Source organism: Chanodichthys erythropterus, chromosome 3 (assembly GCF_024489055.1).
Source record: "Chanodichthys erythropterus isolate Z2021 chromosome 3, ASM2448905v1, whole genome shotgun sequence".
Classification (NCBI taxonomy): domain Eukaryota; kingdom Metazoa; phylum Chordata; class Actinopteri; order Cypriniformes; family Xenocyprididae; genus Chanodichthys; species Chanodichthys erythropterus.
The window spans coordinates 47,833,649-47,861,071 of NC_090223.1; the positions used below are offsets into that span (position 1 = coordinate 47,833,649).

The 27,423-nt window shown below is 40.0% G+C and overlaps 2 protein-coding genes across 4 annotated transcripts in view; one reads left to right on the forward strand and one right to left on the reverse strand.

Moving 5' to 3' along the window:
• Nucleotides 1–794: 794 nt before the first annotated feature.
• On the forward strand, nucleotides 795–7,284 carry nr5a5 (nuclear receptor subfamily 5, group A, member 5). The gene is made up of 7 exons (XM_067382582.1): nucleotides 795–1,014; nucleotides 1,619–1,734; nucleotides 1,840–1,981; nucleotides 3,192–3,943; nucleotides 6,068–6,187; nucleotides 6,446–6,593; nucleotides 6,674–7,284. The coding sequence occupies exons 1-7, from the start codon at nucleotides 915–917 to the stop codon at nucleotides 6,919–6,921; spliced, it is 1,626 nt and encodes a 541-aa protein (XP_067238683.1). The 5' UTR covers nucleotides 795–914; the 3' UTR covers nucleotides 6,922–7,284.
• A 379-nt stretch (nucleotides 7,285–7,663) lies between these two features.
• Nucleotides 7,664–27,423, reverse strand: part of camsap3 (calmodulin regulated spectrin-associated protein family, member 3) — a 45,440-nt gene continuing 25,680 nt past the window's right edge. Inside the window, exons 3-17 of one of the 3 annotated variants that reach the window (XM_067382586.1) lie at nucleotides 20,106–20,246; nucleotides 18,456–18,542; nucleotides 17,120–17,258; nucleotides 16,903–17,042; nucleotides 15,967–16,060; nucleotides 15,812–15,845; nucleotides 15,517–15,581; nucleotides 15,270–15,342; nucleotides 13,111–15,163; nucleotides 12,901–13,025; nucleotides 11,213–11,496; nucleotides 11,035–11,128; nucleotides 10,750–10,862; nucleotides 10,263–10,381; nucleotides 7,664–10,112 (exon numbers count right to left, since the gene is read on the reverse strand). In XM_067382586.1, the coding sequence (XP_067238687.1) occupies nucleotides 9,810–10,112; nucleotides 10,263–10,381; nucleotides 10,750–10,862; nucleotides 11,035–11,128; nucleotides 11,213–11,496; nucleotides 12,901–13,025; nucleotides 13,111–15,163; nucleotides 15,270–15,342; nucleotides 15,517–15,581; nucleotides 15,812–15,845; nucleotides 15,967–16,060; nucleotides 16,903–17,042; nucleotides 17,120–17,258; nucleotides 18,456–18,542; nucleotides 20,106–20,246 (3,864 nt within the window). In that variant the 3' untranslated portion in view covers nucleotides 7,664–9,809. Of the gene's footprint in view, nucleotides 10,113–10,262; nucleotides 10,382–10,749; nucleotides 10,863–11,034; nucleotides 11,129–11,212; nucleotides 11,500–12,900; nucleotides 13,026–13,110; nucleotides 15,164–15,269; nucleotides 15,343–15,516; nucleotides 15,582–15,811; nucleotides 15,846–15,966; nucleotides 16,061–16,902; nucleotides 17,043–17,119; nucleotides 17,259–18,455; nucleotides 18,543–20,105; nucleotides 20,247–27,423 lie in introns of all 3 variants that reach the window. The other 2 variants (XM_067382587.1, XM_067382585.1) reach the window with 2 other exon arrangements.

Sequence of the window (27,423 nt, forward strand, 5' to 3'; positions counted from 1 at the left end):
AAGATAACCAATAAGCAGCTTGCTCGGATCCTTCATAATGATCGTTTTTCCACATTTTCAGTTTTAAACGTGTACTTTTTCTCAATAATGTAAGCAAAAAGATTCAAATTTCAAGGCAAATGTAAATATGTCACTGTATGCTGCAAATATTTTGATAGATAATAGTGAAATATGTGGAACCAACCAACTATGTGCATTAAAAAGAAATGCATTTGCAGTTCAACAATCAATCAAGATTATGACTCAGCATGTGTCTTTTTTTCATTACTCAGGTTAATCTGTCTGTCTACCCTCAACTATTTTATAGATTTTGACATCAGATCCACATCACTGAACTTACCGGCTCTCTTCATCATATTCGGCTCCTTGTTTTGTAATTGATTCCAAAGGTTATGGAACGTCACTCAGTGATAAGAGATACTTTAGTTAACAAAACACAATATATTCTGTTTTGATGCGCACATTTAAGCATTAGAGTAATCCAATTTAAATGTATTTATCCCCACTGAATAGAAATATATGGACTTTAACAAACTTTCTATGCTAGTTGACAAAACACTTGGGAACCACGTGGGTTCTGTAGTTGCACAGGTCTGATAAACACAAATTATAAAAGTCTTATTTGGTAATTTCATGAATGGATGCCCATGAGTATTTTAGTATAGCGTATCCCTATGCAATGCCCATGCACCTTTCCAGCATGAATGAGGTCTTGCATGTTGGTAAGGTGTGACAGACTCGGGTTTATTACCCTCAGCATGGAGCAAAGTCCGAGTGAGGGCCTTTACACGGCACCATCTCTGACAGCCTGTGGCTGTGCCTGTTTTCCTCCCTGTCCTGCTCTGAGTCCAGGAGGCCCGTACAGTTATGAATGACTGCTTACGGTGACCCATGCCGCCCCTCTCCTATGGACCATGAACATCTCAAACTATCCCCTGGATCACCCCCAGCCCATGGCCCTCCACTCCGCCGATTACACACAGGACCTTGCGTCACAAGAGGGGCCGTCAACATGTAAGTAGAGATTCAGATCGGAGACACTTTAATGGCTTTAGCCATTGCTAAATAGATATGGGAATCATTTAAAATCACCAACTAATTCACTTTTTCATAAGAATAAATCAGATTGTTTAGGTACACAAGTATATTCATGACATATGCTTTGATTTTGTTTAGTTTAGTCATGTTTAGTATGTATATTGAAGACCTGAATCGTTTAAGTAAAGATTTGTAATGCTTTCATTCAACAGATAATTCCTTTATCAAATTTACATTCAGTCTAAGTACTTTTCAGAAGTCAGTTTATTTCTTTTGACTACTGAAAAATATTAAAGTATAAGGTTTATGTAAGCATTATATCTCAGCGTCTAATCAATCGAGTGATAAGAGACTAGGACTATTTGAGATATAATAGACTGTCCAGCAGTTTTATCTGATAGAATGGTCATAAAACTGTTCAACCTTACACCCCACTTGTAGACAATCATCTTACAGTAGGCTTCTTGATTTTCATTTGCCATTTCTAGAAGGTGACATATAAGACTTGCATTTGTGTTTAGTGGACAAAAGGACCATTAACACTTCCATTGGCATTCACAATTAATATGATATCCTATAGCTCATGAGTTAAAGCCAGACCCAGACAGTAAGGCAACTCAAGAAGAGGGCTGTCCTGTGTGTGGTGACAGGGTGTCAGGATATCACTATGGTCTTCTCACTTGCGAGAGCTGTAAGGTAAGTGCAACGGAAAGGCTGAGACAAGTAGGCAGCAGTAGCTTTCAGTAAATAAACCCCACACCCTTATCATTCCTGAGCAGTAAGGACAAATATTCTCTCCAGGGCTTCTTTAAGCGCTCTGTACAGAACAACAAACGGTATACGTGTGCAGATGCACAGTGCTGCCCCATGGACCCGGCACAGAGGAAACGATGTCCCTCCTGTCGCTTTCAGAAATGTCTAGCTGTTGGCATGAAGAAAGAAGGTACAGTATAGCTGCAAAACCACGCTATGATCATTACGTTTTGTAGATGACTTATGCTTTCACATCCTTAGATGTGTAAGGAAAAATGTAGTTATTGTCTGTGAGATATGGAAAGATATTCATGGCTAGCTTTCAAAGATAGCTCTGATCCTGTTTCCACTTATCTTTGAAACCATAAACCACTGCAATAGCAATCTTTAATGACCCAGTAAGGGTAAAATGTAATGTGCACACAAGCAAAAAATTTAATTGCACAACTTTAATATGTCAGTATCTTTATGCAATGTCAATATTTCTTTATATTTTTTAAAAGTGTCAGTTTCATCATTTAGGGCAAGTGTATCCCAACCCTATTCCCAGAGGCACAACAACAGTACACATTTTCGATGTCTCTCTTATCTGATGCATTTCTGGTCTTGGAGTCTTTATTAATGAGCTGAAAAGTTGAATCAGGTGTGTTTGATTAGGAAGAGTTGAAAAATGTGTACTGTTACTGTTGTGTGACACTATTTTCAACTAAAAACGGAAAACGTTTTATGTATTTTGGCCGACATGTTAACGGCCTGAAAACGCAAAACTTTGAAAACAGGTTTCAAAGTGCACGTTTTTGAAAATGATACGGTTAGCATCTCTGTGTAAACTACAAATTTGTGAAAACGGTGACATTATGCACATGTTTGTTATGTGTTAAGTATAGGCGTGTAGTGTTTCTTTACAAAATGACATCGCCAACTACTGGCCTGGCATGAATAAGACAGCATTTTTAGTCATTTACAGGGATCAGTGGGAACCGGGATCGTTTTGATAACGCTGTTGTCTGTACACGAAAAATGCAAAGGAAAAACTTTGTACCTCCAGGAACAGGGATGGGAATAATTCATTGTGTCTCATTTCAAAGGGTGTACATTTTGGAGGTTGCATTTGTTAAACGTCATTTTAGAAAAGTAACCATTACATCCCAAAGTAAGACGGAAATTACAGTAGCTAATTTACACCTCACAATGAATAAATATTTCAGAATAGTTACTGAAAAGAGACATCCTCGATGCCATACGAAGTCGACAAATGCAACTTCCATAGGGGAACAGCCTTCGAAATGAGATACAGCTACTGATTTAGAACCGTCTAAGAATTCATGATGTGAATAGCTGTGAACCCTTTAGAAAATCATGATGTGTGATTTATTTATGTGCAAAATCACCTGTCACAGCTGTACGTGCGGACAGAATGAGAGGTGGGAGAAACAAGTTTGGACCTCTATACCGACGGGACAGGCAGCTGAAACAGCAAAGAGGGACCTATCACCAGGCAAACATGGCCCCCTACAGGATCAAAATTGAGGGACCACAAGCATTGGTACCTGCTGTGTCTCATGATTTTCATGTCCTCAACCCCTCCCCTGCTTCTCTCGGCTCTGATCATTACCACCCACCTCAGCCCTTTCATCCCAGTATGAACCAGTCCGAGTTTCCCATGCTGTTGGACTGCACCATGCCCAGAGACCGGACTCTGTCTGATCCATCCTTACCTTTTCACACACTGTGCTATCCAAGCTTCCAAACATACCCTCCAGAGAAAAGAGAGGTCCCGTTCAACTACAGTCCTGCTTCTGTGACTCCCCCTGCTCCACTCTCTCCAACTGTTCTTTCCACACCTGCACCTACACCCACTGCGACACTCACACCAACCTCAACTCCAAGTTCGACCCCAACTCCAGCACAGAGCTTGACTCCCACTTCAACCCCAACCCCTAGTTCTTGCTTCCTAAATCAGCTCCTGCAAGCCGAGCCAGATGAGAAGCAGCTCTGCATGCGGGTGTTAGCAAGCCTCCAAAGAGAACAAGCCTGCAGAGGAAAACATGACCGCCTCAACACCTTCAGCATCATGTGCAAAATGGCTGACCAGACTTTGTTTGGACTGGTGGAGTGGGCAAGGAACAGCACACTATTTAAGGAGCTTAAGGTAGAATAGTTTGCACATGAACACACACTTTTCCTCAAGCATATTTTTCTCAAAGAAACAAGCCATTCCCCAAACTCATCATACCATAACCCCTCTAAAATCAAAGGAAAAATTTTGGATGATATGAATGGTGTACATCTCTAACCCCAACTCAAAGGTTTCCGCGTTTCCACAGAAATTACTTGGAACAATTTGTCCCAGGAACTTTTAAAAACAGAAGCTTAATAAAGCCTGAACCTCATTGTCTGTCCTTTGGCCATATTTTTTAAACTCCATAGCTGCGTTTCCACCACAGGCTCTTTCCGCAGGAACTAGGGATTTGGTACATGGTGAGATTTGACTGCAGTGACCAGGGTCTAAATGAAGTTTTGGGTAAAATTTTCCCCCTCAGAAAGTCCCTGCTCACTAGGTAGTACTTTTTTAAAGTTCCAGAACTTTTGGGGTGGGACTTGGGCACTGATCATGCTGATTGGTTGACTCCACGCAGCATTTTATTTCAACCACCATTTTTAAAAGTCTGTTGTGGTGCGTGCAGTAAGTTGTTTGCTATTCGAATCAACAATGGACCAATGGACAGACGAGGTTCAGGATTTATTAAGCTTATATGCAGAGGACAAAATCCAGCTGGAACTGTAAAGTCATGCACAGTCCTATACGTCACTGGACTTAACCATGGTTTAGACCGTGATGGAAACGCAAACAGCAACAAGTCTGGGGGAAAAAAGTTCCTGGGACAAATTGTTCCGGATGATTTTGGTAAAAAAGTGGCTTATGATTCACATAGCAAACAACTCTTACTGAACGCAACACAATAGACTTTTAAAAACGATGGTTGAAACAAAATGTTGCGAGGAGTCAACCAATCAAAATTCTGCATGAACTCAACCAATCAGCATGTTCAGCGCCCAAGTCCCACCCCCGAAAGTTCCTGAACTTTGAAAAAGTACTACCTCACTAGCAGGGACATTCTGAGGGGGAAATTTTCACCCGGAACTTCATTTAGATCCTGGTTCCTGTGGTCGAAACACACAGAGTGCCACCCCAAAGTCCCTAGTTCATGGGGAAAGTTCCTGCTGTGTAAACGCTTCAGTCTAACCTTAACTCAACCCTTTTCCACATCCCTAAAGTTTGATTCGTTGTTAGGAATGTTGTTCCAGAGGCAACAAATATGTTGATCCAGGGACTTGTCCTACATTGCAAAAATCTTAGTCACTGTTCCAACCTGGTTTAAGGCCCTGTTTACACCTGGTATTAAAATGCATTTTGGTCAATCAGATCACATGTGGACGACTCTAAATACAGGTGTAAACAGGGTCTAAAATGTTTTGATCTTGTCCACTTTCGACCACTTCCAGAGGTATCCGGATTGCTTTCGTAGTGGAAACGCTCATGGGGTTGAATGCATTCAAACAGCCACAAAAGACCACCTACTCTCTGCCTACTGACTTAATGCGTAAAGATCATGGGAAGCGCACTAGCCAGGTGGGATTTAAACTGTGTCAGCTGAAGACCCAAGTTTGGTCTGAAGACAAAAAACAAACCAAGCACATCATTCCTTATTTCTCACACACCCACAGAGTTTGCCGTGGTCTTGTGGTTATCAGATCAGAAACGAAAGCTGCTGCTCTGTTTTTTTCCATCATCTCTGGTCATGTTCATGTGTAAAATGTCTCGGTTTATTTTGTGCTTTAGATCAAAAGATCTGAAAAAAAAAATGCATTTACCCAACCTATAGACCCTCCCTTCGAAGAGATAAAGTGGTTGAAAATGGACAAAAGAGACAGATTAAAACTCCAGGTGTAAACTGGTATGTGTCTCCCTTGTCTTCTTGTGATCCGATCGGCCAAAACACATCTTAATACCAGGTGGAAACAGGCTCTAAGTTGGTTAGTGCAGGTCAAATGCTGGTCTAACTGGAGCAGCATGGCCATGCTGTCCAGCAGCAAAGCTTCCACTTGAAAACTGTCTACTAGCATCCCAAGGTTAGGACTTGGGTCCAGAACAATGTACATGCTTGTATTTTCAGCATGGATGGGGTTAACCTTTGTAACTCTTTTATAAGGCAATGCCTGTAGAGGACCAATTGTATACTGCTGCATAACTAGAGTACCTGATCTCTTGCAGGTGGAGGATCAAATGGCACTATTGCAAAGCTGCTGGAGTGAGCTTCTTATCCTGGATCACTTATGCAGGCAGGTGGCATATGGAAGGGATGGCAGCATATGTCTGATTACTGGACAACAGGTAAAAACACCTATTTTACACCTGGAGGCAGACAAACAGTTCACATTTTGGATGTCTCTTTTATCTGAGTGATCTATTTCAGGTCTTGGATCCTCTACTAACATGCTGATCAGTTGAATCAGGTGTTAGGAATTAGGAAGAGTTGGAAAATGTGTACTGTTAGTGTGCCTCCATGAACAGGATTGGGAAGCACTAAACCATAGATACCCAGTTTATTGACTGTCTTTCAACTTATTTGACTTGTTTTTAATGTACCAGATAGAGGTTTCGACCATCCTCAGTCAGGCTGGAGTAACTCTCAGTAGTTTAGTATCCAGAGCCCAGGACCTTGTCTCCAAGCTTAGGTCACTGCAACTGGACAGAGAGGAGTTTGTGTGTCTCAAATATCTGGTTCTCTTCAATCCGGGTGGGTTTCTTTTCATTCCCAAATCATTAATCTAAACAATTCCTGTTGGACCAGAGTTTTAAGGGTCTTGTGTTTTGCAGATGTTAAATCAGTACAGGACCGAAGGCAGGTAGAACAAACTCAAGAGCGTGTAAACAGGGCTTTGATGGACCACACTATGCAAACCCACCCAGGTCACTCTGACAAGTTTGGACAGCTGCTGCTCCGTCTGCCAGAGGTGCGCAGCATCAGCCTGCAGGTCGAGGAATATCTGTATCAGCGCCACCTGCTGGGAGATCTGCCCTGCAACTCACTGCTGACTGAAATGCTTCATGCCAAGCACACATGAGACACAACCAAACCAAAGCTTGTTATTGGAAAAGATTTCGTATATATGACCTACGGTGTCTAATCATTTTGAGCTTTGAACAAGTCCAGATGCTAGTTTATTTCATGTCCATATCACTATGTACTTAAGAAAAGGAACAATAACTAGTTTCAGGTATTATGGGTGTATGAGATGTCAGATGTACAAACATACTCTTTTAAGTTATAGATCACGTCCGGTCAAAAAAAAACAAAAAAACACTGCGACCTAAAAAACATAAAACCATGACTGTCTAACTTCTCTAGAGACACAGAGGCTTATAACATATTGTGTAAAATGTTCCTAATTGTTTACAAGATTGAGTTTCTAATTAAAGTGTCTCTATACATTAACATGGTCTGATATCATGTGTCTTGTTTGTAGTTATAGAAGGTTGAAGCTCATGAAGCCCATCAAGAACACGTCCGGGTCATATTTCACAAAAAAAAAAAAAAAAAAAAATTGCCTAAAGAAAACTAACATTTTCATGACAATTAAGAATACAGAATTACTTTAATGAGAATTAATGAGAGTATAAACAAGTATAGAGTAATTTTTTTTTTTTTATCCATTACTAATTTAAAATGACTTTTTACTTTTTATGTGGTGATGAAATTTGACCAGGACTGTTTGTAACATTCTCCCCCTTTCAGATATGCACTTTTTGAATGGGAACAGTGTGAACTGGGCAAGAAACCATGGATATGGACATGCAAATACACATTTCATTCTAAAAAATAAAAATGATATAAAAATGGCAAAAAAAAAAAAAAAATGATGCAATGTATAAAATTCATAGAACTTAAGTAAAATCAGTGATGATGATGAGAAATAATTGAGAGTACATAAAAATAAGTTTATTTTTCTAATCCTGTCACTTGGGATTGATCCATAATCAAATAATTTGGGAGAAAACAAAACCTACCAACATGAACATGGAAACATTAAAAGGAAAATACAAAACATTAATGTGCTTTCGGAAATGACCAAGTGAATCACCACATTTGCCAGAACATAAATAATAAAATCTGAGACTAAACAGAAAAAAAAACTAGCTCATCCTTACCCAATAAATACACCTTAGATGACCTAAGATTCTACAGAATTGCACAGAATCCAGTTACATTAAACCATCATGTTTCACCCAACAGTCAAACACATGCAACCTACACACAAATACACATCTCCCATTCATTTGACACAAAAACATATTAATCAACCATTTCAAAAATGATTTTTTTTTTTTTTTTTTTTTTTTTGCTCTTTACAAAAATATGTACAACTTTACGGCAAATCTGTAAAGTACTTCATCTGATTCTCCAAAGACAGGAGAGAGTGGCCTGACTGAATCAGTTATTTAGTGCTTTGATGAAGAGAAACAGACTAAATGCCCCTTTTATACAAAAAGACAGCTCAAGCCATTCATGAAACAAATAAGGCCAAGTCAGACAGTTTGGAGATGCTCATATTCATAGAAACAACATAATAACCATTTAAGGCTGCAGACACCAGGGCTGCTCATCTGCCTTTTATCACTTTCTGTTAGTGTTTGTTTTATATCACTATCTGTTGGTGTTCACTACGGGTATATCACTATTTGCTGCTGCATGTCAGTCAAACAATAGCACTTGTTCACTCAGCTCTGGGTACATAAGTGAGATTTGATATTGATTTGTGTTTATTGTTTCTCGCCATCGGTCTCTTTCTGTCCCCCGTCCCGCTCACACACTCATTCACACCAACACATCCAGCTCTAGTAGGGAAGCAGCAGGGTAGCTTATTCATTGCTTACAAATCTCCACAATATACAAATCATTGTCAAAAATGAAAGAATCAGCAATAAACAGCATTTAAATATACAGTATAGTAAATCAGCCTTGATTATTTTTCCAGTTACAGCTAAACAGAGTAAAAAGACTTCCTTCATTTTTTTTTTTTTTGTTGAGAATCATTAAATGGAAATCAACAGCACGTTCTGGCATCTTTTTGCTTTTTCATTCATTCTTAATTAAAGCAAATGGGAAGGAAAAATATTTGAGTCTTTAACATGCTCTCCTGAGTTCCTAAAGCTTGAGGGATCCAGTTAGATAAGGTTCGAAGCAGTAAGAAAACAAACATCCAGTTGTCTAGACTGACTTTAGGAAGGCGAAAGGACAAGGCGGTTTTATTAGAGAGCAAGACAGACTCGAAATGGACAGCAGCATGGGACTTTTTATGACGTGACATAAAGGTGAGTGGCTGTGCCCCTTTGTAATACAGTTCTACATTCAGTCCCATAAGACTGAGAGGCTGATGACGATAAACAGACGATAAGAAGGCTTGTGTTGGTTTGTGCCCTACATTCATCAAAGAGCAAAGATCCAATTTCACCGGGGAATCCTTTTACACATCAAAGGATCCAGTTCATTGGGTAAAGAAGGGAAGGGGCTGAAGGACAGTAGCATTTTTTAGGATCTTTTTCTTTCTATTGTGGGGGACATTCATTTTACTTCATTGATGAGACTGGAAGATTCATCTAAAGTTTTAACATTTAAATGCCAAGAATAATTTTCCTACGATCTTAGAAAATCAATCAGGCTCTTTTCTTCGAAATATGACTTTTGAGTTCACTTGAGTTACCTGAAGAAAATGGCAATGGAGATTTCTGAATAGATCTTTGTAACTTGACCTGTAGTTACACAGAGAGGCTTTGCACTGTTACCAGCTATACACCTCTGAGGGCACTTTGTTTTAGGATTTTCTGTATTAGGGCCTATTTTTTTGTTATCCAACTCTTTCTCCTGGAATGGACTCCAATGTTCCCTGTGGCACTGACGGAGACAGGAAAGAAACCCGGGCCAGCTCAGGCGTAGTTGCATTTCCAGCAGGGTTTATTTTGGTGTCCCGAGCTTCTTTGGAGTTCCTGGGCGCTTGCGCTCCCATAGGTGGCCTGGAATGGTGAAGGCATCCACACTCATGGACATGGTCTTGGACGGGAGGACCGTGAACTGCTTACGGTCAGAGCTGTACTTGTAGATCGACTCCACCATAGCGGGACTGATAATCCGCGGGCCAATACCTGTGAGCCGAACCATCTCCTCCGTCTCGGGGTTCATGGTATAAACCGCTCGGAACTGACAGCTGGCGTCCCGGAACAGGATGAGAAAATGGTTTGCAGAGCTTTTCTCTAATTCCTTTCGCAGACAAGAAATAAACCCAAATGAACAGAAAGTGAGACCATTACATCAGACATTCAAATGCATCATGCAAATAAGTGTTGGCTGTCGGCAGTGAGTCATGAGAGCCCAGAGTACACTAAAGATGTTGACTGATAGGTTACTCACCTCTACAATCTTGTTTTTCTGCGGTTCGTTGACCTTTCCTGCCAAACAACAGCGTGAGATGGCATTATGGATAATGAACTTATTGGACTTGAAGCTTGGCTCCTTGTAGAGTTTAGGTCCTGAAACAGAAGTGTCATTGTATTAGAAATGCTTGATTTGTGGTCATGACAAACAGATGCTTCAACAAGAGAAAGCAAGTTTATGATCACATGACCTAATCTAAATTACCTTAAAACTCAAAATAGCTTGGTTTTCTGTGCATGGTGCTTGCCCATTAAAACTCGCAAACCACAATGCTAAGACATCGATAGGTGGTTACTAGGTTGTTCATTGGCCCACATTAAGAGAGCTCCTCTCCAAGTATATTCAAGTTTATGTAAGAGTTTTTCAACCACGGGTAGCTCACTAAATTTAATACTAGAGGTTGGTCAAATACCTTACCTTAGGGCACCTTAATACTGCAAATCATATAATTTTTATAGTTTACCAGTGTATTCTGGGATGGAGGCTGGAGACGAAATAGTAGACGCATTTTCCCATTCCCCATTCTGTGCGGCAAGACGGCCTGGAGATAGCAGTCTGGATGGTGAATGAGAACGACTGTGGAAAGGAATAAATGTTCAGAGATGAGGTCAGAAATGAGGAGCAGATGTTTTCTCAATCAGAATATATATATATATATATATATATATATATATATATATATATATATATATATATATATATATATATATATATATATATATATATAAAAAAAAAAAATCTGATTTACCTTGGAGATTTTCTGACAGTTAGCGTCCCATTATCATTGGCCATAGAGGACAGATTCATTGTTGAATGGGAGTAAACTTTATTTAGTCTAGAACCTGAAAGAGAAAAGAGTATCGATATATGGTTTCCCTACAATATCTATGGAAAGGAAATAAGCTTCCAGATGACCAATGACTTGCCAATAAACCCTTTGGCAGGGCTGCGGGAGAGGTCGGAGTCGTCTCTGAACACCGTTTTGGGCCTCTGCTTTTTGACGCCTCTGACAGTAGTGGGTTTCTGACGGAGGACTTTATCAAGATCCTCCATTATTTTCAGCTGATGTCGCCGTTCATATTCCTGGCGGGTGAAGTCTCCACGCCGCTGAGGAGTGCCATCTGGTGGAGGGGTGCGGGGAGGCGGAGGAGTAGAAGGAGTTTTGGGTCTCTCCTCTCCTTTATGGGACCTATCCACTGAAGACGACCTGCTGCTACATTAATAAAGGTACAATGTTGAAAAGGGATTAGCATATATTAAGTGTGCTTGTTTGAGAAGGAATGCAAAATTGTTCTTTTGTTGCCTAAACAAAACTTACCACCACATTGCTAGTGGGTGGTGGCCAGGAAATTTCTATGCAGTTGCTAAGGTGTTCTGAGTGGCTTTCCATGCGCTACTATGCAGTAGGTTATTCTGGGTTGTTGCTAGGGAAGTTACTAACCAAAGTTAAATGAGACCACCCCAAGTCAAGTGATTTGCTGCTTCCAGTATTGATGTAAACACTCGGGGTGTAACGGTTCAGATTACTCACATTTCGGTTTGTATCACCGTTTTAGGGATATGGTTTCAGTATGGTTTGGTATGTGCTATATTCAGGAAAAATGGACTACAGTCAAATAAAAATAAGAACAAATAATCAAAGTATAAGCAACAGCACAAATAAATACAACAGAGCTAAAGATAAAATAAACAAAATAAACAGTTTTCATGTTATTTATTTAGGTATAAAACAGTAGTTTTCAGGTACAGAAACTGAGTAAAGTAATCAAATGTAAAACCCCATTGCAAATAATCTAATGTATAAATTAAACAAAGATGAATCATTATTAAAGTTACAAAAGCTATTCAGTCAAGAGCAGTGAATGATTTCACAAGACTTGAAAGAGAACTCAGTATTTGCTAGCTGTCTGAGACTCTGCTTTCCGCGTGAGCGCTTCGGTTTAGTGCACACACAAATCTTCCCACGGCGAATACGCAAGTTCTCTTTGTCTTGTGCTTGAATGTTTAAATTGCCATGGCTTAAATGAGTTTAGTTTATACACAGATAGCAGCGTGTGCTGTTCATGTCTCAACTGTGCTCGCGCACTATCAACACCTGGGTAATGATGGCATAAATGACAGGTCAAAGAGCATACGGCCCTCACAGTTTAGGGGAAGCCAGAATGCGTATCCATCGAAGTTATCCTAACTATATCTGTGTTTTATTTATTTTTAACATACAATATAGATGTTTATTTATCGCCAGATTTGTGATGAACCGCGGTGCAAGTGCATGCCGAACCGTGGATGGAGAACAGTATGTTTCGATTTTTTACAGAGAACCGTTACACCCCTAGAAAACACTTATTGGTAATATTCTTCATGCTATTATAATGCTATTATAAGGTTATAACACTGTTATAACTAAGGGTTTTTCCTAAGGTGTTTGTTTCAGCTTGGCATTATTTCCACGTATGGCTTAGACCCCCTCCTTTAAAAGTATGGTTTTATCATCCAACAAGGCTAATCTCTTAGAAAGTAAAATCACACATCTCCTCAATAAGTTTCCTGATTTGTGGTATCATTCATACCACACATCACTGTCACTTTCCAAAGCTTCTGTTTTAAGCCTCACCTTGCTCCCCTCTCTCTTTCTTGCTCCTGTCTTCGTCTCTTTATCTCTTCTGCTCTCTTTTGTTGTTTCTCAAGTAATGCAGCTCTTCTCTTCTCCATCTCATCCTCGGGTCGGGCTTCATCCTGCTACAGAGACAGTTTCAGACAGTTAAATGAATGCAACACCTTTTAGGCTAACCATCTCCAATTTTACATTTGCTTCTCCCCTAACCTTGAAGAAGAATCCAACTCCACCCCTCATTTCTGGCTCTGTTTGGTCGCTCATCGAGTCTGAGAAGATATCCTGGCTCTGATCTGCATCTTCACCCTCTAATGCTTTGAGAGAGGACAGTGAAATCTCGATAAGACTACTGCGCTTGCCGTTGAAACCCGCTGCAGGAATGTCACTCTCAAAAGAGCACTCGGAAGGAGCGCCCGAGCTGCTGCCACCACCCTGACGCTCCTTATGGGGCAAAACTTGTGACGATCCACCCTCCAGTTCCATACTGAAGATTGTATGGTCCTCACTGGAACCGGTGTCTGAGAAGTTGTCCTCTGGTCTGGACAGGGATGAAGCTGAGCGGGACTCACTCTGAGTGGGTGTACCTATGTTGAAAGTGGACGAGTTCTGGTCCCTGTATTGCCATGGAGACACTCTTCGTAAGTGAGGAATGCTGTCCACATTTTGAGGGGCAGTTATGACTCGTGTGGAAATGGGCGTCTTGAGCTCTGCAGGGCGAGGGTGGTGAGGCAGTTTGGGGCTCTTCGGAGGTGCAGACTGTGCCCTACGGTGGGATGCAGGCGATTTTGGGGGAGCAGTTTGACTTGACATCTTGCGAGATGGGGAAGGAGAGGAGGAGGTAGAGGGCAGGTCACGATTGGACTCTCTTGACAAACGAGAAGGTGCAGTTGTTGAGGGTTTGGAGGTGGGTGGGATGACCCAAGTTTGGTTGTTAGGAGCTGCCTTCTTCTTCATCAGCTGGTTCTGCTGCTCCGAGAGGCGCTGCATATCACTTTGTAGAGAATTGAGAGCAGCGCTTAGTTTAGATACAGCATTGTTGTAATCACCCAGTGGGGCCGTGCCTTTCCCTCCAGGAATTCCTACTCCAGATCGGTCTTTCTCTATTGGAATGTCCTGCTGGACAATGGGCTTGATATTTCCCTCTTCTTCTATTGAAGGCCTCTTTTTCAACTGTGCCTCCTGTTGCTCCTCCTGCTGCTCCTCTCTCTCCAAGCGTGCCAGTTTCTCCTCCAGCGCCAAACGGCTGAGGTCATCTTCTATGGACGAGGTGCCAGCCTCCCCCTGACGTCCTTCCTCACCATCCCCATCCTCCTGCTCCTTCTTTAACTGTAGGAAGGCACTTTTTCCCAGCCGTTGCCGGTGTTTGGCAAAGATGGCTTCAATACGCTTCTTTTGAGCCTCAATGGCCTTCCGTTTCTCCTCCAGCCTCGCCCCCAGTTCTGACATTTCAGTGCTGAGAGCAGGACTCTTACTAGGACTCTCCTCTGATTTCTTTGCCCATGTAGTCAGTTGTGGGACCTGTGGCTCATTGGTTCGTACCTGCTCTGGAACCAGTTTCTTCTTCCGTTCAGCGAAATTGGTCATCTTCACACCGCTATCAGGTGTCTCTTCACCACGTGATCGAGATATGTGAGGGCCCGAAGCGGGTGTGGCAGGGGTGGAGTGGGTTTTTGGAAGATCTTCCGAGGCATCAGAATCTACGCTTCCATCTCTTAACACGGAGTCGTCATCTCTGGATCCTTCTGAGGGGTGTCTGGTGCGGCTGGGCTCTGGTGGGACTCCTGAAGATCGGTGGTAGAGCATTCCTGAGCGAGATGGGGCTGAAGAGCTGAGAGTCGCTGGGCTGCCATTGTGTCTAGCGTTTGCTGGATCATCTGGTGAATGCAGAAAGAAACCATCAGGTGCCCCATCAGGGTGAAGACGAGGTTCCATCTTCTCTTCATTGTGAATGATCTGCAGTGCCTCTTCAATTGTTGGTAGCTCTCCTGTCTCACTCTCATCAATGCCGTTCTCCTCAGCTAGCATTGGACGAGTCCGAGTGGCCCAGGAAGCTCTTTGAGGGCCATTGGGCCCAGTGGGCTTACTCAGGAAGTGGCTGAGGTCCTCTGGAGGTGTGTAGGGGACACGTGTCATGGATTGACCAGTAGGGTTGAGATTGTCCGAGCTGACAGATCGAGTTATAACAGGGTTTCCCATCACAATGTCAACATCACTGTCCAGACCAAAAGGGATACTGAAGGACACAGCAGAGGACAGTGGACGGCTGAAGAGAAGTCATGAAGAGGATTAATGCAGAAATCCAGAAATGATTAAGAAAAGAAAATGATTAAGAAAAGTGAAATGCATAAAACGACATTGAGGTACCTTACCTAAGGGGTTTCTTAGTCCATGTTCGTCCTGCTGCCTCTACATGAGACATTGAGGTAGACTGAGTCAGAGATCCTGATCATAGAGACAACATACACATGACTAGGTAACAAATACAACATGCAAACACAGACCATGTGATTGATGAACGAGAATAAACACAGCGTGTACATGTATACAATACAAAGAACGGAACAGACACATAATGGCAGCTGATGACTTGGGACACAGAGACTGTGTTTTCCTCACCTGTTGCTGCAGTCACAGGGGAAGAGATGGGCAGGAAAGGCTTTTTGAAGATTGAGGGAGAACCACTGACACATAAAAGACAATGAACCATGTTAAGTTTCGGCTTTGATTTTATGAAGGTTCATTTTAGTGGACATTTTTAAAAACACTGAAAATTATAAAATCATTATAAAATATGATAGGGTATAATTTTGTGTATTCTTAGAGGCAACTCCTACAGTTTAGGATGTCAAATTATAAATATAGCTTTTATACAAAAAAAAATGAAAAGAAGAAGAAAAAAAACCTGTTTTACCTGTTGCTGGACCCACTATTGCCATTAATGGTTTCTAAAAGAATAGAACAATACTTTATCTTACACATCCTTTTATAACAGACTGTCACAGAATAATCTAAATCTAAAAGTTATAGTGAAAAAAACATTCATTGAGATTCGAGATGTACACTTACCAGTCGGCTCTGTGTCTTGCAGGGGCTGAACAAACTCTGGCTTTGAGACCTCAAACCAATACAAGAGCTCTGCCAGAAAGCTTAGTATGTTTGTCTAGAGAGAGCGAGAGAGAGAGAAAAAAATTGCATATAAAAATACCTCAGGAATGCAGACTTTTAAATTAGCATGAAGAGTCTCATCTAGTCTATCCGCATTGTCTTTGAACATTAATGGGGGTGATGAACCAAATTTTCTGAGTAAATCCCAATTTGCATACTATCTTTAATAATAATCAAGGAACTTTGCTGCCGTATCATGGCTGCAGCAGGCACAATGATATTACGCAGCGTCTCTCACAAACGTCTCCATGGTTGCAAGGCACGTTCCCTGTGCAAGCAGGGGCTCACGGGCGCTGCGTAATATCATTGCACTGCTGCAGCCATGGAACGGCAGCAAAGTTCCTTGATTATTACACCAGAATGAGAGTATAGTTCCTAGCCATATCAGCCTAGAAAATCGCAACTTTTTATTTTCCGTCGGTCTTAGTACACGATTTAACTACAGAAGAGTCAAGTTTTAAATAGGAAAAATATCAAAACTCTTTGGTCATTTTTAAGCGCGATGCTAACGGTCTAATCAGATTCAATGAACTATGCTAAGCTATGCTAAAAGTGGTACCACCAGAACCGGAGATCGGCTGAATGGATTAGAAAACGGTAAAACTCAACTGTTTAACTCTAGGGGAGTTGGAAAATGAGCCTATTTTCAAAAAAAGTGGAGTGTTCCTTTAATTGTGCAGCACTACACGATTTTTGGTGCACTAACCTACTGTATACTAAAAAAGCGCATTCTATAACATAATCAGCACAGTACATTTTCTGTCCTTATTTTACTAACTGTACTACACTATCCAGATTCCCTCTCCTCATCATGTTTTAATTTAGATTTCTTTATACCTTTAGGTTTGCTGGGCTGTAGAGTAAATCCTCCAACACTAGAGGGCAGCAGCTCTTCAAACAGCTGTCACAGAACTCTCGAATCAGCTGTAGGTTGTACAGGCTGTCAGCCACAGACATGGAGTCCTTCATACATACATCTGAAAAGACAAGGAACTGAAATAAATGTCTTACTCCTCTATTCAGTGACAGATGCAGATCTGAGATGTGACCGTACCCTCTAATCTCAGTAGACCAGGACAGTAATAGTGAATAACAGCAGCAATGGCACATCCGTTTGAGAGATCCTTCACTTCATTCACCACAGGAAAACAAGGTTTGAGCTTAGACTGCATCCTGTCCTTCCTGTACCGGATCTGAACAAGAAAAATATTTGGTTGAATTGCAATAATGGAGAAAGTGCTAGGTTGCTTGTTGTTAAACAGTGTTATTGTGAAATAGTTCATTCTTCTCCGACAATGCATTTGTTAAACAGTAACAGAACACTATTACAAATCTGTTATCCATTTTATGCAACTGCAAAAAGATGGAATCATGTCGATACCCAAGATACAAACACTAAATGAAAAATGCATACAAATGACAATAAGAGACGGCAATAAATGTTTAAAAGAAAAAAAACACAGCCCAAAAAAACCCTGAAAGAATCCATGCAAACAGCGCATGAAGACAAAATGTAGTAAAAGTGAACAGCAAGGACGTTGTTAATGGGAAGTGGGACAGCAAACACTCAAGAGACTTAGTCTTCAACAGGTCAAAGCAAAGAACAGAGGCAGCTGTGTGAACAGCCAACACCTGATACATCAATAGAGACCTTTTCTACTTTATACACACAACATACACTAGCAGATAAGTGCACTAATATTACAAAGACACACTATATTCACTTAACCACCAAATACTATGGTACCCTAACCTACAATTTACATGTCATGCCATGTTTATATCTGGTTTATTTTTTGTAATGCAAATGATGATGCAGGATGTTGAGACAACGAATACAACTCTTTTAATCTGGTAATAATCTGATACTGCCTTTGACTTTGTGGTTCATTCAATATTTGACAATATCAGCATACGTAATTTTTGTCCATGTTATAAGATCGGGGATCCTAAAATAGAGACCTGATTTAAAGCAATTGCCCAAGCAGGTGAAAGGAATCAAATTCCATCTATGTAACCTTAGCAGTCAGCAGGGGGCGAAATAGGACAGCATTATATGGATTTAGGACAGGAAAATGGAGGAAAGTAGGGTGGAATGGTAGACGAGAGAGAGAGACTTACAGGAACAAGTTTCCAGTACCAGCGGGTGGGACACTGTCAGAAAGAAGTGAAGGAACATGAGAAGAGAAAGAGGCAGGAGAAGAAGTGAGAAGAACCAGGAGGATAGGATAGGTATTTAGACAGCAAAGCAGACCTTGAGGAAAAAGATAGTGCTGCTAAGGAAATGAGTGACTGTTTTTGTAGAGGCGTAGGGGTCAAGTTATCGTACACAAGTGCCCTTTGAGCTTTTTGTGAGCTAGTCTGAATGTTTGTTTATGAGTGTTTCTTACCGAAGGCTGAACAGGCTGTGGTTCAGTACTAGGCTGAGATGCATCATTTTGTGTACCTTCTGTTTGTTCCTTCAATTTTTGATTCAGCTGCACAAGAGCAAAACAAAAACATGTTATGACAATGAAATGACATCAAAAGTAAAAATCAAAGTAGTCCATATGACTTTATTTGCTGAAGACCACACCCACAGAGTCTTTTGTGAAGGCGTTCAACAGGGTTCTATTTTAGGACCAGTAATATTGTGTACTGTATTATGGGTTAGCAAGTACATGTAAACAGGGAAATATATATGCTACAGGTATAATTCACTCCAAAATGAAAATTCTGCTATTTACTCATTCATTTTGCTCCAAACCTGTTTGACTATCTTTCCTCTATGGAACACGAGTTCAATAGAATATTCAAGGTGTTTTTCCATACAATGAAAGTGAAAGGGGAAAGAGCTCTTAATATCCAAAAGGACAAAAATGCACTATAAAAGTAGTATAAAAGTTTCTGAAGCAATGTGATCGCTTAGTTTGAAAGAGACTTAGAGACATAACAATGTTCCCCTGCTTAAAAATTGGATTGTTGCATATCATGGTAAACATCTTCTTTTGTGCTCCACAGAAGTCAGTCATGGAGGTTTGGAACAACATGAGTGTGACTGAGTAAATTATTAAGTAATTGATGAGGGTACACTTTTTTTAAAAAATATATTCTTTTAAACATTGTGAATGACCGTTTTAGATTGGTCTATGGGCTAATTTGAGTTTATGAGAGTTGTTTAATCTTCAAGAAATGATGTTCCTAGTGAAAAATAAATATACTAAAATGTATTTGAAATCCATTTATTTTGCACTAAGTATACTACAAATACACTGACATATGTACTTAATAATACTTAATAAAAATATCCTGCAATTGTACTTTTAGTATAGTAAACTGGTATACTTAAAGTCTGCTAAATTAAAACAACTCATTTGTACTTAATGCACTTTAATTGTCTGGAAGTAGTGCTGAAGTCCAAATAAAAATATACTTAGTATGCTTGTTTGGGCTAAAGTGGAACTATTGCAAGTATACTTTAGGGTACACTTTTATGTCTTGCATTTAAAAACAGTTATTATTTAAATGTCATACAATCCTCATCAGTAGTGACATTAAAACACATTTTAGCCTTAATATTAAGAAATGTGCATTGTGAACAAGTAGTACTCAAAATAAAGTTTATAAATCAGTAGGCCTAATTCTCAAGTGATATGTCAGAAAATGTGTTAATAGATTTGAAGTATATGTATTTTGGTAACACTTTACAATAAGGTTCATTAGTTAACTTCATTAGTTAACATGAACTAATAATGAACTGCACTTATACAGCATTTATTCATCTTTGTTAATGTAAATTAACATTTACTAATATATTTACAATCTTGTTAACAGTTAATGCACTGTGAACTAACATGAACAAACAATGAACAGCTGTATTTTCATTAATTAACGTTAATGAAGATTAGAAAATACAGTAACAAATGTATTGCTGATGGTTAATTCATGTTAGATAATACATTAACTAATGTTAACTAATGAACCTTATTGTAAACTGTTACCTGTATTTTAAACACATTACTTTTTTACTAGAGGTAGCTGTGGTTCTTTACAAGACTCACTGTGTTCACCCAGTAAAGCAAGGCTCTGTCCCAGGTTGCATCTGTACCCAGCAGCTCCGATCCGCCACTCGCCAAGACTGTGCTCACCGTCTCCATGGCACCCACTGCCATTAAGGCATCTATCAACTCCAAGTGGGCACTCTGAACGAATCAGAGGAAACAAACAGGACTGTCAGAGCACTGAGAAAACCCAGCTGTCATTACGAATACTGGTCTAATGCGCTTAATGTAATAACGCTGTCTAGTAACATTCAGAACAGTTCAAGAAAGCAAGACCTAATGGTACAGGACATAAGAGTCTCTATTAAAGATATAAGAAATGTTTTTGTTTTCTGCACAAGTGTGGGTGACACTCAAGAAAGAGATACAGTACACAAAGTGAATGACTAAAAGAAAATTGTGCCATGATTTACATGCATGAGCATTGTGTTTTGCTGCATAATGCAATGTTGAAGCACTGTGCAATTAAGCACCAAGAAATGGATCAATATTCAGCACTGACTTCCTGTTGTTTCTTTTCTCCTTTTAAGTGTTGCAGCAATATTGTTCCCCTCCCTCCTCTTCTCTCCCTCTCTCGTTGATATATTGCAGTATGACTCATGTGTGACAGGATACAGGGCAGTGCTGCAGAACAGCTCAATAGGGACTGCAAATCCAAACTCAGTGCATGTGTTTATGTGTGTGTGTGCGAAGAATACTCACAACGAGGGTACTTGTCAACAATATTGGAACCTTGGTACCAAATTTCTACTAAAAGTCAAAATGATGCTGAATGAAGACCGTCTGCGTGTCTGCATCTTGGTCAAACTGGCCATTTTGGTGACGTATTCAGTTAAAATTAAATCAGTTTGGACTAATAATAATAATAATAATAATAATATCACATCATATCATATAATTTCCGGTGGTATTGAAATTTCAATAAAGAATCATGACACTATTATTGGTATCAACTACTAATATTTTGTTATCATCATTTAGTTCCCTTATTGCAAACTCATCTTCCTTACACTGACAGGGTCTGATAACAACAACATCCTAGAGGATGTAATAGAAACAATAATCTACAGCGGACAGAGATGATGAGTGCTGTTCTTCATCCTCCCAGCCCATTAAAGTGAGGCCGCTTGTGACCAAGCCCATTAAAAACAACCCAACTACATTATCAGCTCAGTCACGGAGAGCACCTTAGCTGTGATAAGAGGGTTAAGCCATTAACTACTCTCTGCACTTCAACCAAGGGATGTTTACTACCCAAAACCACTGAGAGTGTCAGTCTGGTCAATATAGGAAATATTTTCAATATTTTCAATTTTCAATTTAGGTCAATATAAGTCATATTTTGTATAATAATAATAATACAAAGTATAAATAATTACATTGATGCTGAATTTAATAAACAAAAAATACAGTAATTTCTTTGCACTAAAAACGTACCACCGGTTTCATAGAAAAGGCTTAAGCCTAGTCCCTGACTATAAACTAAAATGCATTATTGCGCCGTCTTAACTGAAAGCAAATTGCACTGACATATCTTAAAATGTCAGTGGCATTGTTTTGTCTCAATATACACATCAGTAATGTAATCAAATTAAATCAAAATTGAAGTTTTTTTAGCTTTTAGCATGAATATGTTAGCCTTAAAGGATTAGTCCACTTTCAAATAAAATTTTCCTGATAATTTACTCACCCCCATGTTATCCAAGATGTTCATGTCTTTCTTTCTTCAGTCGAAAATAAATTAAAGTGATAGTTCACCCAAAAATGAAAATTTGATGTTTATCTGCTTACCGCCAGCGCATCCAAGATGTAGATGACTTTGTTTCTTCAGTAGAACACAAATGATGATTTTTAACGTTGCCGTCTGTCAGTCAAATAATGCGAGTGAATGGGAACTCGAACAATAAGAGTCGAAAAAACATGCACACTCGCTTAGTGAGGTCTGATCGCGCTCTGACAGTGGAAGTGATGTCTAGCACTCATTGAAGTATATGCGCGAGAGATCACTTCCGCTGTCACTTCCGCGATCAGACCTCACTAAGCGAGTGCTGAACACAGTTGGACATAATGGTGTCTTAGAGGTAAAAATTATATAAATACTGTTCGGTTTCTCACACAAACCGATCGGTTCGTGTCTTAGGACATCAATGTGTCATCACGAGCCGCAGGGTTTAATTTGGATTTGTCTATGTATGTTTTTTCGACTCTTACTGTTCGAGTTCCCATTCACTCCCATTATTTGAATGACAGACGGCAACAGTTGGAGCTAAAAATCATCATTTGTGTTCTACTGAAGAAACAAAGTCACCTACATCTTGGATGCCCTGGACCCGAGAGCACAGGGCGGATCATATCCGCGAGTTGGCACAGACCACAAAATGAATCAGACCCATTTAAATTCTGCACAGAATGCTATATTTTAAAGTAAAATGAAGGGGAAAAGGAGGAGAAACATTAGAGATAAGGAAACTGAGGTTTTCCACGTTCAACGGCTCTGGCCGAGTTATGATGTAAACAAAACACTATTGCCTATTTTACAAAAGGGGAGGAGCTGTTTGATATGTCCCCACTTCAGTGGGCCTTTAAGTCCTAAAGCTTCGTTTTGATAAATGATTCATTAAATGAGATAAAATATGATTTTTCGACAGACAGAAAGAAAGACAGAATTTAATACACATATAATCACACTGACTATATATATTTTCTTTTCATTTTGGATAAAAATACGACCCAGACTTTGTGACATTCATGCATATAGTGTCACAATGGGCACACAATGTCACCGGGCAGATTCTGTTAAGACTAGGGGACATTTGAATCAATATGAGAGAATGCTCTTTCCACAGTCAAAATCAGCCAGAGGGTGAGTTTTTACAGTAAAGACAGGACGTTTTTCCAAGGACAAAACCAACAGACTTCCTCTTGGTTTATGACTGAGACAAAGAAGGCAAAAGCCAATCATTCACTGGAGCAATGCCAGACGTTTTCTGACATCTGTTCATGCTTTTAAAGATGAAAACAAAAGATAATCAATAGAACGCACGTTGCTTTCGACAGTTCTGTTATCCATTACTGTTTCGCGAAAATGAATTTCTTCACCTGAATGTCTTCTTCACTGCCTTTTTTCTGTATTGGCCACGCTTAGTCTGCTATAATCATTAACTCTCAAACAGTCAAACAGGTCAGAAGAACACATTCCCTTATGTGGCCCGCCTCTCTACCATACATGGCTAATGCTAATCTGTCCTATCTAGTGTCTTCCCCTTACACACAACACAGGCAGCTTTCATCCTTTGCAGCCACCCATTAATGCGTTTATCCTGTCCGGTACAGTGACACACAGTGGTGTGTTTCCGAGCGTGAACTGAAGTGCTGACCTCTGCAGAGCACCGAGGGAGAAGCAGCCCTGTCGGAGAGCATTTATACCTCAGCTTCCAGTGACTGGCTCAGCCAGGGGGCCCATGTTTGTGAGGATAAGCCACAGTGGGAGGGTTGCAGCCGATTGCTGTGCTGGTTTAAGAACAGATGTTCTGGTGCAAAGTGAAACGGGAAGACAACGGAAGTGTCGGATTTAGTGACGATAAAAATGCCAGAGATCATTCTGAAATGCATAAATTAGCAACAGTGTAGCTGAGGACTCAACAAAAGCTCTTGGGCAGCTGTTACATGCTGTTTGGTAAGATGGAAGAAACAGGGAAAGAAACTCAGGCAAAAAGGGGAAAAAGTAATATTTACACTACAGTTTCAAAAGTTTGGGAAAAGTAAGAATTTAATTTTTTTTATTATTCAAAAAGGATGCTGAATCAAAAATAACGGTAAGACATTTATACACTCTAAAAACATTTATACGCTGAGTTGAAAATGGACAAACCCAGCATTTCCGAACATTTAATCTAGCGGTTGAGTTAAATGTTTGCCAACTATTCTTTAAAAATTAAAATATGGCTGAAATGAACCCAAAAATAGATAAAAATCATGTTTGGGCAAACATTTAACCCAACCCAATCGCTGGGTTTGTCCATTTTCAACCCAACTTGGGTTGTTTTTAACCCAGCATTTTTTAGAGTGTAACATTACAAAATATTTCAAACAAATGCTGTTCTTTTGAACTTTCTATTCATCAAAGAATCTATTTCTTAAAATAAAAAACAATCGTTTTTATTTGTTTAAACATTGATCATAAGATTTTTTTTTTTCTTGAGCACCAAATCAGCATTTTAGAATGATTTCTGAACAATCATGTGACACTGAAGACTGGGGGATTATATAAAACACATATAATTAAAAAAACATTTAAAAAACCTGACCCGACCCAGACTTTTGAACAGTATCTCATATATTTATTGTATATTTTGGCTAATTTGACAATGCTTATAGCAGAAAATAAGAGTGCACTACAGTCCCAGTTCACATATTTATGTTAAAAAACATTCCAAAGAATTCAGTCCAAAATAAGTGAAAGATTCTGCAGTTTCTGTTTGATCAGTAAGAAACTACAAACCGTACTGCAGAGGTCACAAGCTCTGCTCTGTTATGTGGTATAGCAATTATACTGAGGAGGGAGTGGAGAGCAGTTCATGACAAAAGAGAGGAATGAAAGCGAGAGGACACGGGAGGGGGGGCTTGGATTTCCCGTCCCGACTCTCCAGGACTCGCTAAGCCGAATCACAAGTTTCCCTAATGAGAAGGGAGCGGGACCAACAGTGGAACACAGAGCTCATCCAGCCTGCCAAATCACCATAACAACCAGCGTGACCCATAATGCACCTCACCACAGCTTCGAGCGCTGAGGCTAGAAATCCTGAGGTAACACGGCAGCTACTCTTAATGACATTCTGCTGTCACCACAAACCCGGGTAGTCCTGTGACAACTGCCAAAATACTCCACTGGAAGGACAGGGCAAAAGTTCACTGTGGGAGAAAACTGACTCTTATTTTAACCCCCGGCCCTCGGTGTCCCACAAACAGTAGGATAAGAGAGCCGGGGGCACAGCAGGGGTGATTTACAGGAAGCCCTGCAGCCCTGGGTGGTATAAACTCGTTCTCTAAGCACGGACATGTAAACATGCTCTGTATACTGAAAACATTTCTAATAGGGATGCACCGATACCATTTTTTAAGGACCGAGTAGGAGTACCGATACTTTTTTTCTAGTACTTGCCGATACCGATATCGATGCCTATACATTTATTAATTTTTCTCTCTCTCTTTTTTTTTTTTTGGTGATGTTGCAGTTTTCCGAGCACAAAACAGTGAGACTAATGAATGTAGGATAGCTTCTTTATTATTACTCTAATGAAAAAAGTAATCATTTTTATGTGCTTGTTACAACCTTAAAGAACAAAAATTTCAGAGTGTCCAATAACTAAATTGTTGTTATATAAAAATATATTTTTTTTTTCGGATACAGTAGGTTTATTTACCATGTATACATTTATTTAACATATTTTGATGTTTTATTAACATTAATGACAAATATAGGCTACGGACCCTTTAAGACCGAATCCATGGATGCTGACACATATCCTGTTTTGTGTCATTCAGCGCGATTCTGCCTATCCTACCTTCACTATTCGATAACGAATTGTGATTGAAAGCATGCAGTTCGCAATGTGTGTGCTGTCGTCATTAATTTGGAAGTATTTCCACACCCCTGAGTCTGACATTGTTTTTGCTGCTGCCGGTGTCTACGAGTACGGTTACATGAGCTTGGTATCGGGCCCGATACAGATACTGGTAATTTCTAATGTGGAAAGCAAATGTGTTATTAATAAAACCAAAGAGTAGAAAACAAAGCCATGCTAAAACACTGAACACTGCAGTTCCTTGAGTCTCACAGTTGTACAGGAACTTCAGGATGTAGATGGCAATAATCTGACTTCCAAACTCCCCTGTTCAGGTTACACAAACTCAAAATATTTAATACATGATTTCCCCTCAAAAACAGCAGAAATATGAGGCTCTAATGGAACTGCACATATGCAGCATATGTATGGCAATAAATAAATACAAACCCGATTCCAAAAAAGTTGGGACACTGTACAAATTGTGAATAAAAAAGGAATGCAATAATTTACAAATGTCAAAAACTTATGTTATCTATATTCTATTGTGAATAAAATATATCAAATGTTGAAAGTGAGATGATTTTGAAATGTCATGCCAAATATTGGCTCATTTTGGATTTCATGAGAGCTACACATTCCAAAAAAGTTGGGACAGGTAGCAATAAGAGGCCGGAAAAGTTAAATGTACATATAAGGAACGGCTGGAGGACCAATTTGTAACTTATTAGGTCAATTCTCAACATGATTGGGTATAAAAAGAGCCTCTCAGAGTGGCAGTGTCTCTCAGAAGTCAAGATGGGCAGAGGATCACCAATTCCCCCAATGCTGTGGCGAAAAATAGTGGAGCAATATCAGAAAGGAGTTTCTCAGAGAAAAATTGCAAAGAGCTTGAAGTTATCATCATCTACAATGCATAATATCATCCAAAGAATCTGGAACGATCTCTGTGCGTAAGGGTCAAGGCTGGAAAAGCATACTGAATTCCCGTGATCTTTGGGCCCTTAGAAGGCACTGCATCACATACAGGAATGCTACTGTAATGGAAATCACAACATGTGTCGGTGAACACAATCCACCGTGCCATTCGCTGTTGCCGGCAAAACTCTATAGGTCAAAAAAGAAGCCATATCTAAACATGATCCAGAAGCGCAGGCGTTTTCTCTGGGCCAAGGCTCATTTAAAATGGACTGTGGCATCCGCACTAAAGAGGACAAGGACAACCCAAGTTGTTATCAGCGCTCAGTTCAGAAGCCTGCATCTCTGATGGTATGGGGTTGCATGAGTGCGTGTGGCATGGGCAGCTTACACATCTGGAAAGGCACCATCAATGCTGAAAGGTATATCCAAGTTCTAGAACAACATATGCTCCCATCCAGAGCATATGTTTCAGGGAAGACCTTGCATTTTCCAACATGACAATGCCAGACCACATACTGCATCAATTACAACATCATGGCTGCGTGAAAGAAGGATCTGGGTACTGAAATGGCCAGCCTGCAGTCCAGATCTTTCACCCATAGAAAACATTTGGTGCATCATGAAGAGGAAGATGCGACAAAGAAGACCTAAGACAGTTGAGCAACTAGAAGCCTGTATTACCCCAGACGTTTGCAGACTGTTATAAAAAGAAGAAGGGATGCCACACAGTGGTAAACATGGCCTTGTCCCAACTTTTTTGAGATGTGTTGATGCCATGAAATTTAAAATCAACTTATTTTTTCCCTTAAAATGATAAATTTTCTCAGTTTAAA